The sequence below is a fragment of the Gracilinanus agilis genome, chromosome 5 (assembly GCF_016433145.1).
Source record: "Gracilinanus agilis isolate LMUSP501 chromosome 5, AgileGrace, whole genome shotgun sequence".
NCBI lineage: Eukaryota > Metazoa > Chordata > Mammalia > Didelphimorphia > Didelphidae > Gracilinanus > Gracilinanus agilis.
In genome coordinates, this window is record NC_058134.1 from 272,440,809 (window position 1) to 272,452,348 (window position 11,540).

The 11,540-nt window shown below is 39.2% G+C and overlaps 1 protein-coding gene across 1 annotated transcript in view; it reads left to right on the plus strand.

Moving 5' to 3' along the window:
* The first annotated feature begins 220 nt into the window (after positions 1-220).
* Positions 221-11,540, plus strand: part of WIF1 (WNT inhibitory factor 1) — a 123,883-nt gene continuing 112,563 nt past the window's right edge. The window contains exons 1-2 of the mRNA XM_044678782.1: positions 221-499; positions 919-1,058. Of these exons, the coding sequence (XP_044534717.1) occupies positions 352-499; positions 919-1,058 (288 nt within the window). The 5' untranslated portion in view covers positions 221-351. The remainder of the gene's footprint in view (positions 500-918; positions 1,059-11,540) is intronic.

Below are 11,540 nucleotides of genomic sequence, written 5' to 3' on the forward strand. Positions count from 1 at the left end.
TTCCCCCTCCTACACAGTCTTACTTCTTTGGGATTTTCTGTTTAGAGGTTCTTGGCTTTTTTCCCCCCTCTCCTTTTTCCAGTTCCTCCTCCTTTCATTCCCCCTTTTTTCCTCTGGCCCCCTCCTCTTCCCTCACCCCCTCCCTCTCTCGCTAGCTCATATCCTTGCTCTTTCGGCAGCCAGGAGAGGCCAAAAGCGAGACTCTGCCGTGTAAGAAGGAGCAGCCTGGGTAGAGGGAGCGCTAGAGCGCAGAGAAATCAACAGGCTCGAGCGATTGGGGCAGAGAGGGAAGAGTTTCCGCGGGGTCAGAGTCGCAGTGGAAGTACCAACAATCAATTCCGCTGACCAGCAATGGCCAGGGAAAGCTCCCTCCCTTCCCTTCTAGTGCGGCTCTGTAGCATCCTTCCATGGCTTTTCGTGCTCCAGACTGAAGCTGGGCCCCAGCAAGAGGACAGCTTGTACATGTGGATTGGTGCTCACCAAGCCAGGGTCCTCATAGGTAAGCTCTCCCTCTACCTTGCCCACTTTCCTTAAGCACGGAGGGTCTTGGCCAATTGACCTGTCTTTCTAACAACGCTGATTTTAAACAAAAGGCTTTAAAACTCCGGCGATTTTTCTCCTTGAAACCCACTTGGATTCCGTCTTTCCAATCCCCGGGAACTTCATTGAAGGGGTTTCTTGAGCACGTTGCATCTGGCCGGGACTTCTCTAGGTGCCCTTAAGTGTGGTGGTACATCCAACCTTTGTTCCCTTCAGTCACTTTCTTGCACATTTTTTCCCTTAGCAAACATCCACCTCAAGCATCACTGTTGTTCCAGGGCGCCGAATGGTCATCTTTGGTCACATAAGAAATAGACAAGAAAGGCAGGTGTTTCTGCAGGCATCCGACCACACACTTTGATTTGTTTTCTAAAACAGGTTTTGAAGAGGATATCTTGATTGTTTCAGAGGGAAAAATGGCCCCGTTCACTCATGATTTCAGAAAGGCTCAACAGAGAATGCCGGCTATTCCTGTTAATATTCATTCCATGAATTTTACCTGGCAAGCCACAGGAAAAGTAAGTACAGATCATTTCTTAAGGGTGTGGGGTCAGCTGCCTTTTAAGAATCCCCTTGCCTGCCATGAAGCACAAACAATACTGCAAAGTGCCGAGTCTAATACTTTTCGAAGATTATCATCGGGAAATGATTTCCCCATAATATTTAGAAGAGGAGGCTTCTTGTTTTTAGAATTAATTTTTTTCTGGGTCATACTTGTATTATCATGCAGAACCCACTTCCATTTGATCCTTGATGTAAGAGCACACTCATATAAAATCCAAACCCAAAATAGAACCATAAATACACTGATGGGAAAGATAGTCTGCTTTGATCTGCAACCATCCGACTCCACTCTTTTTAGAATTATTAACTAGAGAAATTCAGAATTCTAACAAAAGGAATGAAAACCGTGGGCAGAAACACTGTGGATCGAAGTAAGATGCTCTGCCATTCAGTTGTTGCTCATCTGGCCTTGGTGCTTTCTCTGATCCTTTACGTGATGTTCAAAATGCCACCCGATTTTAATGTAGACTACATGGTGTTGTGTCATTGGAACTTTGAGCAAATTCCAACATACACAATTTCAATTGTGTGAATGGAGGTAGTCGTTTCCATGTTGTATGATATAGATGAACATGATAGGATAGGATAGGATACAACACAGTAAGAAATGACATTTCATCTGAAAGCGAGCTTACTAATAATCTCAGACAAGAACCCATGTTGGAAAGTCCCATATTATCTTGAACAATTGGTTTTATTATTGTTATTTTTTTAACCCTTAACTTCCGTGTATTGGCTCATAGGTTGAAGAACAGTAAGGGTGGGCAATGGGGGTCAAGTGACTTGCCCAGGGTCACACAGCTGGGAAGTGTTTGAGGCCGGATTTGAATCTAGGACCTCCCGTCTCTAGGCCTGGCTCTCAATCCACTGAGCTACCCAGCTGCCCCCAACAATTGGTTTTAAAAGTCACCACTTCAAAAAAAAAAAAGTCACCACTTCAAATACTTTTAAGGCATAATGGAAAATTAAAGTCTGGTTCATTCATAAGAGAAAGCGCAGCATTTTCTCAGCATAGTGTCTGTCTCTGTCCGATCATCTCTATCTGGGTTATGAATAGATTTCCATCAACAACTGGACTTCAATGACTTCCGATTTTAGGAAAAGAGCTGGGGGTGGTAAAGGCTTACAATGTATTTACTACAGGTCTTTGTGTAATCAAAGAGTCGACAACAGGAATGTGGAATAAATACGACTTTGCCCCTGAATTTAGTTTATTATCCAGAGAAATGGTAACATCTTCTCTCTTCGGCTTAAATTCCAAAGTATGAAAAAAAGGATCAAAGGGATCATTTCCATCAAGAGTGTGGTCCAGCAAGCATTTCATAACATGATAACTCTTAAGTAATGAGAAACATTTCCAGTTTCATTGCTTTGTGCAAGGACAGGCACAATCATTTTTTGCTCTGTCCCCTTCAATCCTTCAATTTGCTCTCCTTGGAAACTGTTTACATTTACAATATTATCTTTTCACTTTCTGTTGTGTTCAACCTACAATGAGCTCAACTTAGCTGCAATATAACTGTCCTCTCTTTTACCATGTTTAACCCTTTCTTCCTTCCTATTACATTTCTTTCTGCTTAACTTTTAAGGGAAACAAATCATTTTATTGTCAAATTGCGAGTAGATCAGATCCCTGATTTCCCTGGGATTGGGGAAATACAAGTGGAAAGTGTCATGGAGACAAGTTGGCCAATTTCCCTTCTTATTCTTATTCTTTTACTTAAAACCTTTTGGACAGCTGTTAAAATACCTCAGTATTCATATTCTAGTTTACTTTCAAAAATAAAATTGACCTAGAGGTTATTGATTCACATTTACATTAAAAGACAGCTTCAATGACAGGTCCTGGATGGGAACCCTTGAAGATCAGACAAAGATAACCATTTTTTTTTAAGAGATCCAACCTAAGAGATTGGGAATTTCTGAGCAAGAGTTGAAATGCTTTCTTTCCCCTCCTTGTGATACTTTAGGTATTGCAAGGCTTTGCACACTTTTAGATGAGTAGTTGAATAGAAATCAATCAGGACATCATTTGATCTCAGAACTGGTGTTTTTTTAGTTCCAGAAGTTGTAATGGAAATAAAGTTAGAGTAGCATTTTGGTCATTATTTTGTTTTTTCTCAACCTTTTGTTTGCTCACCTAAAACATTTAGATATGCTATTATTTCCATCTTCCAGGAATTGTAGCTCCAATATTCAATGATCTCATTATCTTTGCTGCCTTCAGGATTCTGTGATTAGGTGAATAGAAGTTTTATTCCATATTGTGCCACAATAAGGTGATAAAAAGGGACAAATTAGCAGGATCATAGGAATTCAACATGACTCAGAGGTCATCTAGTCCAACTTCTTTTGCAGATGAGGAAACTGAGACTCAGAAAGTTTCAGTGACTTGCCCAAAGTCACACAGCCATTAAGTAGCAGAGCCAGAATTCAAACCAAGGTTACCTTTAAAAAAATCCATCTTTTCTATCAATGCTCTAAATGGATGATCCAATCAATAAAGTAAAGAAAGTAAAAGAATAAATAATTTTCATGTGAGTTTAAATAATCCCCAAGGAATTCACTAATCATGCTTGTCACTTGCTAATTCCCTCTAGGCCTCCTGAAAACTCTCTAAAGCCTAGGCTGCCTGAAAACCTCCCACTTTTGTCTCTGCAGAATCACTTTCCAATGAGAAAACTCTCTTTCCTGTTCTTAGGAACTCTTCTCTCTTCACTATAATTTCTTTTTCCCTTTGGAGGAGCACTTTTGCTGTGGGTTATACGTTAAAGGAACCCCAATACTAATGGCTAGTTTATTTTTATCTTTAGTTCTTTAATGAGAGACATCATGGTGTGATGGATGATGGGTCACTGAGTCATGAAGAACTCAGTTCAAATCCTGCCTCTGACAAATACTGGTTCTGTAATCCTGGGCAAAACTCTGTTCCAGGGGGCAGCTGGGTAGCTCAATGGATTGAGAGCCAAGCCTAGAGACAGGAGGTCCTAGATTCAAATCTAGCCTCAGACACTTCCCAGCTGTGTGACCCTGGGCAAGTCACATGACCCCCATGGCCTTACCCTTACCAAACTGAAACAATTCAGTTTCCTTGTCTGTAAAATAAGAATATTGGACCGGATGGCCTCTAAGGTCCTTTCCAGTTCTAAATCAATATAACTATAAGATTTCAAAAAAAAAAAAAACCCAAACAAACCCTTACTTTCTTTTTTTATTTTATTTTTTTAAGCCCTTAACTTCTGTGTATTGGCTCCTAGGTGGAAGAGTGGTAAGGGTGGGCAATGGGGGTCAAGTGACTTGCCCAGGTCACACAGATGGAAAGTGTCTGAGACCAGATTTGAACCTAGGACCTCCCATCTCTAGGCTAAACCCTTACTTTCTATCAGTATCAGTGCTAAGACAAAAGAGCAGAAAGGGCTGGGCAACTGGAGTTAAATGACTTTCCTAGGGTCACATAGCCAGGAAATATCTGAGCCCTAATTTGTTTTGTTTTGTTTTTTACCTAAAACTTTTTATTTAATTAATTAATTTAGAATATTTTTTTCATGGTTACATGATTTTAGTTCTTTCTCTCTCATCCTCCCACCCCCTTCCTATAGCCAATGCACAATTCTACTGGGTTTTACATGTGTCATTGATCAAGACCATATTATTGATATTTACACTAGAGTGATTATTTAAATTCAACATTCTCAATCACATCCGCATCGACCTATGTGATCTAGCAGTTGTTTTTCTTCTGCATTTCTACTCCCACAGTTCTTTATCTGGATGTGGATAGTATTCTTTCTCATTAGTCTCTCAGGATTGTCCTGGATCATTGCATTGCTGCTAATAGATTTATTATATATAGTCGATTATAATTATAATCGATTGTGCCACAGTGTATCAGTCTCTGTGTATGATGTTCTCCTGGTTCTGCTCCTTTCACTCTGCATCAGTTCCTGGAGGTCATTCCAGTTCACATAGAATTCCTCCAGTTCATTATTCCTTTGAGCACAATAGTATTCCTTCACCAACAGATACCACAATTTGTTCAGCCATTTCCCAATCAATGGACAACCCCCTCATTTTCCAATTTTTTGCCACCACAAAGTGTGGCTATGAATATTTTTGTACACATCTTTTTCCCTTATTATCTCTTTGGGGTATAAACCCAGCAGTGGTTCTGAGTCCTAATTCGAACCCAGGAATCCTGACTAGGTTTGGCACTCTATCCACTGTGCTACCTAGCTGCCCTAAAATTATAAGATCATTCAACCTAAGGGAAACTGTTAGAAATGAGAAAATATCCCATTTGAGCAGAACAAGAGAGTTCTTAATAGCAACAAACATCTTTCAGAATAAATCTATTCCTCAACGTCCAAAATGAATTTAATTACAGAATCAAGAAAATAGTTGGGTGACCCTGGGCAAGTCACTTAACCCCCTTTGCTAATCCTTACTATTCTTCTGCCTTGGAATCAACATGTAGTATTGATTCTAAGAAGGAAGGTAATGTTTTTTAAATAATAATAATAATAATAATAATAAATAAAAAAGAAAGAACTCAAGGGGCAGCTAGGTGGCTCAGCACTTTGAGTCACATCTAAATATATTGATTCTAAGACAGAGAAAAAGGTTGTTTTTTCTTTAAATTAAAAAACAAAAACAAAAATAAATTTAAAAAAGCACCATGAAAGAAAGGAAATTTGAATCAGATCCTCTTTCCTGAAATCTGGGCTCATTTTTTTTGACCCAGAAATGTTTATAGGGCCTCTCTGCTAAATGATTACTATATAATCACCCACCATCACATCCATTCATTAAGGTGGCCTCAAAACATAAGGACTTCCTCCCCCTCTTCCCTCCCAATCAACCATTCTGCATTGTAGAACCCAGCTTCAGTGAACTCAGATTTGCTGCCTTTCGGTCACATCAAGAGGTCTCCCTGATCTGGCTGAGCAGGGGAGACTTATATTGAAATATTTTCTTCTTCCTTACTCCCATGCCTTTGACAAAACCAAATCAAAGGCACAGAGAATGAATTTTAATTTAAGTATACTTCCCCTTAATCTTCAAAGGAAATGCCTACCACTGTTAAACACCTCATTCCATCTCTGAAGTTATGGTAACACTTATGATTTTTTAAGATGCATAATGGGTATTGCTCACATTTTTTCCTAATGGAGTTATGATTGTTTTGGAAGTTCCAGGCCAAGCTGCATACCTTCGCACTCCTGGGATTTACAGTAGTGTCTTTACTGTAGTTTTCTGTCACCAAACAGAGGAAATACCTCATTTTCTGACCTCTGTACCATGGTTTCAAAGTGGGAATGTGAATATGTTTACATACTGCGGGCATGATTTTTTTAAAGGAGGTTCTCATATCAAAAGCACAGCCTAAAACCTTTAATATTTAGATTCTGTTCTGCTGTGGTATTTTGCATCATGGTGTTGTAGACATGCCACTAGGGATCAAAGAGTAATACTGTAGAGATCCCACTTCATTGAGGAAAGCAGGCATGTGCCAGCCATCTGTTGTATCTGCTGATAGAAAACAGTTTCTAGAACCTTTGCCAGAGGAAAAAAAAAGGAAAGAAAGAAAAAAAGAAAGAAAAGACTTTATTGCTTAGAGGAGATGAGTTACCAGGCACCTTGTAAGCTACATCTGGTTCTATAGTAATTTACATGGCATAAATGTAAACTACATTATTGCTTCTTTAAGTAGTGGTGTAAAGTTATGGTAAATAAATCCTTCATTGGCATCCATGGCTGTTTGTTCTTGTATTTTTTTTTTTTTCTGCTGGCTGCTTGTGCAGTTGAAACAGAGAACTGTTGTCCATTATACTGAAAATATCTTGTGGGATAATTTGATGTTTGATGCATTTGCATCCATATTAAAAAGGATAGGTGTCGTGATCTCAAAACATCTGGGATGAAGAGACCCTCCTGAAAATACAGAGGGAGGAAATGAAGATGAAACACGGACCATAATTGATTCTCTTGGGTGGTTTGACAATCAGTAAAATCCAATCTCCCTACCCGAGAGGAGGGAATGGATCATTGTAAATGGTGCCTCCCCACTGACCGCCTGTATAGGGCTTGTTCCTCCCTACCTGTCCTTGCCTCTGGGACCTGGCTCCATCATTCAGCAAACGATTCCTTCTCTCGCATCCTTCCTTCTCTCAGCCAACCTCGATCTCTCATTTTTCTACTTTCTCTCTCTCTTCCACCTACATCACTCATTCCAGAAGCAAACCTTCCATTGACCCTGCTACTCTCTTCAATCCTTCCTCTTCTTCATTACAACTGACACTTCTGAAAAGAATAGTCTATGGGGTGGAGTGGAGTGGGGGGAGAACAGCAAGGTAGCTCAGTGGATAGATAGTCAAACCTAGAGATAGAAGGTTCCAGTTTCACATCTAGCCTTAGACGCTTCCTAGGCAAGTCATTTAACCTCTGTTTCCTACCCTTACTGCTTTTCTGCCTTGGAACCAATATACAGTATTGATTCCAAGACAGAAGGGAAAGGCTTAAAAATAAAAAAATAAAATAAAAGAATAGTTTATGCTCATTGTAGCCATTGCTTCACCATCCATTTACTCTTTTTTTTTTAAAAAAAATCCTTACCTTCTATCTTGGTATCAATTATTTTTAAATAACTTTTAGCTTTATTTTATTCCATTAACAAATTTACACATAAGTTTTCCAAAGTTACATGATTCATGTTGGATTTCTCTCTTTTTCCTTTCTCCCTCCCAGAGCTGACAAGGGTTATACATATTTTATCATATAGTATGGATTCTAAGTCTGAAGAGCAGCAAGGGCTAGGAAATCAGGGTTAAGTGACTTGGCTAGGAGCACACAGCTTAGGAAGTATCTGGGACCAGATTTCAATCCAGGTCCTCCTAATTCTCTCCTGGTATTCTATCCATTGTGCCACCTAGCTTCCCCAAATAAAAAAAATACTTCTTTTTTAAAAAATTTAAAAAATTTTTTATTGTCATGTAAAATACACTTCCATATTGTTCATTGTTGTAAGAGCTAAGTCATACATAACTCAAGCCCCCAGATAAAACCAGAAATACACTGCCATGAATGATGAATCCAACAGTTCTCTCTCTAGAGGTGGAGAGCATTTCCTGTCCTAAGTCTTACAGGATTGTCCCAGATCATTGCATTGTTGAGAGTAGCCAAGCTTTCACAGATAATCACCATCCAGTATTGCTGTAACTGTGCACAGTGTTCTCCCAGTTCTGCTTACTTCACTCTGCATCAGTTCCTGTAGGTGTTCTCAGCATTTTATGAACTCATCTTGCTTATCATTTCTCATAGCACAATAGTATTCCATCACCAACATGTGCCACAATTGGTTCAGCCATTCCTCAATTGAATTGATGGAATCTCCTCATTTTCCAATTCTTTGCTACTACAAAAAATACTTCTAAAAGGAAAAGTGGCATTTGCATGGCTTGAGCAAGAAAGCATCAGAGCAAACTAATCTAATTTTATTTTTTGGCAAGATTACTAAACTGATAGATGAGGGAATGCTGTATAGTTCATCCAAATTTTAATAAAGGTTCTTCTGCTACTCTTGTGGACAAGATGGAGAGATGTAGGCTAGATGATATTTTTTTTGAGGTGCATTTGAAATTTATTGACTGGTCAGATCAAAAAGGTAGTTATTCATTATCAGCTTGGGGTCAGCTTAGGTTTCTAGCAAATGTTCTAGGGATCTGCTGCTGGCTCTGGGATTTGGATGAAAGACTACTTGGCATGTTTATCAAATTCTTTGACATAAAACTAGGAGGAACAGCTAACCTGATGCATGTCAGAATAAAGATCCAAAAGCTCTTGCCTAAACAATCAAGATAAAATTTAGTGAGGCCAGATGTGTGATATTCTGCTCAGGTTCCAAAAGAACAACTAATGCAATATGGAGACTTGACTGGATAAGGGTTTGTCTAAAAAAGATGAAGTTCTTAGCGAGCTGTAAGCTCAAAATGAGTCCACAGTATAATATGACAAACAAAGAGAATCTAAGTCAATTTTAGTCAGCATTAAGAAAGTTATATAGAAGTAGGGAGGTGATTGCCCAGGTGGGCTGTTGTTATTGTTGTTATTGCTCAGTCATCTCAGTTGTGTCTGGTTCTTTGTAATCCCATTTGGGGTTTTCTTAGCAAAGAATCTGGAGTGGTTGCCTTTCCTTCCCCTGCTCATTTTACAGATGAAAAAACTGAGGCAAACAAGATTAAGATTACAGGTTCACACAGGTAGTAAACCTGAGGCCAGATTTGAACTCATGAAAATAAGTTTTCCTGATTCCAAGTCCAGCACCCTATCCACCATACCAGATGTACTCTAGTCCAATGTCTTTTGTAGAGAGCAAGAAGGATGTGCCTGTACCCCTACCCTAGTAGAGGAAGAATCTAAAACTCTCATGGGTTGGGGGATCTCTTGATAATTTCCCTTTCTCCTGGAATAGATGTTATACATCAAATATTTGTAGTTGTTGAGGACAATAAAATCCACTTCTCTGGCTACTCAAAGAGAGGAAAAGGCTTAGCTTACTGCCACCAGCTTAACTCTCTCCTTCCAAATGCTGATTATACAAAAAACAACAACAACAACAACAAAGAAAAAAACACCAGGAAGAGCTGGCAAACTTCTTTATAAAAGTCAGCCATAAATGGAAATTAGGAAAATTTTATAGATTAGGATAGACCAGTGATTCCCAAAGTGGGCGCTACCGCCCCCTGGTGGGTACTGCAGCAATCTAGGGAGGCAGTGATGGCCACACTTTTTTTGTATTACATTCTATTCTGAGTTCAATAAATAGTTTCATAATTTCCAGGGGGTGCGAAGTAATATTTTTTCTGGAGAGGGGATGGTAGGCCAAAAAAGTTTGGGAACCACTGAGATAGACCAAAGAATATGCCAGAGAAAATGAACTCTTTGACTGGCAATGAAAGAAGATTTCAATTCAATCTAGAGGATAGAAAATGCTCTCACTGAGGGGAGCCTATTATTAGTGGTCTTTAGAATTGCAGGTGCTGGACATCAAGGGACATAGTTGGAAATGGCTTCTTTACATTTCTTCTTTACATAAATCCATTCTTTACATTTATATGGCTCCAAGGAAATCTCTTTCTCATAATTCTAAAGGCTACACTTGTCTCTCTTGACCACCTCTCTTGAATTCTCTCCTTTGAAATTCCCCCTTTCCATTTTTCCAGTTATACAAGTGGTGGCTTGGTGGTCTCTCACTCAATCTGGAATTGGATCACCCTTTTTTGTATGCAGCACATAGGACCATAGTGTTATTGCTCGGGAAACCCACTGCGGACTTGGGAAGAAGTGGACATTACACCCAAAACAAAGGCAACTTTGCATGATGGCTACCCTATAGGTTCTATTTCCAGTTCCATTATATGTGACTTTATTTCATTAAATCCACCATTGCTAATAATGGAAAAGAAGATGAGGAAAGATGACTTCCATTGTGATTAGCTTTTCTGTCTAATGATAACATCCTAGCAGAAAATAAACCTTGGCACATAGGCAAATCCTTCTGTTATCAGCTACATGGATTGGTAAAGAGATATTAGCTCTTATAGCCTTTAACAGCTGGTGCAAGCACTTGGCCTCCAAAATGTTACAGCCAGATGGTCATAAAAGTTGTTAAACATTCAGTTTACTTCCTCCTCTCTTATTTGTGACTCAGAGGACTTCAACTCTCATCTTTCTTCCCTATGTCGATAAAAACATCTTTAATGGACATTATATTGTCTTGACTTTGTCTCTGAAGATGCATTATTTTGGTGAGTCTAGGCAAACATGCTCTAAAGTGCTGCATAAGAATTCTGCTAACAGGCGTTAAAATATTTTCTCAAAGTATGAAAAAACATCCCAGTTATGGTGAATAAATCAAGTTAGATAAACGATTCCCAAGTTTAAGCCTGTAATCCGGAGTGGTGATAAATGGATTTATCTGAAATATCCTTTCTAGATAAAAATCAGCTCTTCAAGCAGTTTTTCTTAATGAAAACACTTTGTAGTCATCCTTTTTCCCTTCTTTCTTCTGTTTTTCATTGGACATGCATATCTGCCTGAGCCGTAAATTTCATTCTCTCTTCTTGGTCCAGCATGTGAAAGGGAAAGAGACTCATTCAAATCCTCAGGTTTCTTTATAGATTCATTTTCTTGATCTCCATGGTGGGGTCCTTCAACAATCACTGGACAAAATCTCTCAGGGCAGCCTTTTGTTGTGGGCATGGAGAGAAGGGATTGAAGAATGTGTTAACATAATGAAAAAGGATCTGGTCACATTCAGCCTCCTGCCATTAAAGTCAGGGGATTGTGTATTTGATTTGGCAGCATTTCTCAGTTTCACTAAATCCATTACACTCCTCCTCCTCCTCCTCCTCCTCCTCCTCCTCCTCCTCCTCCTTCTT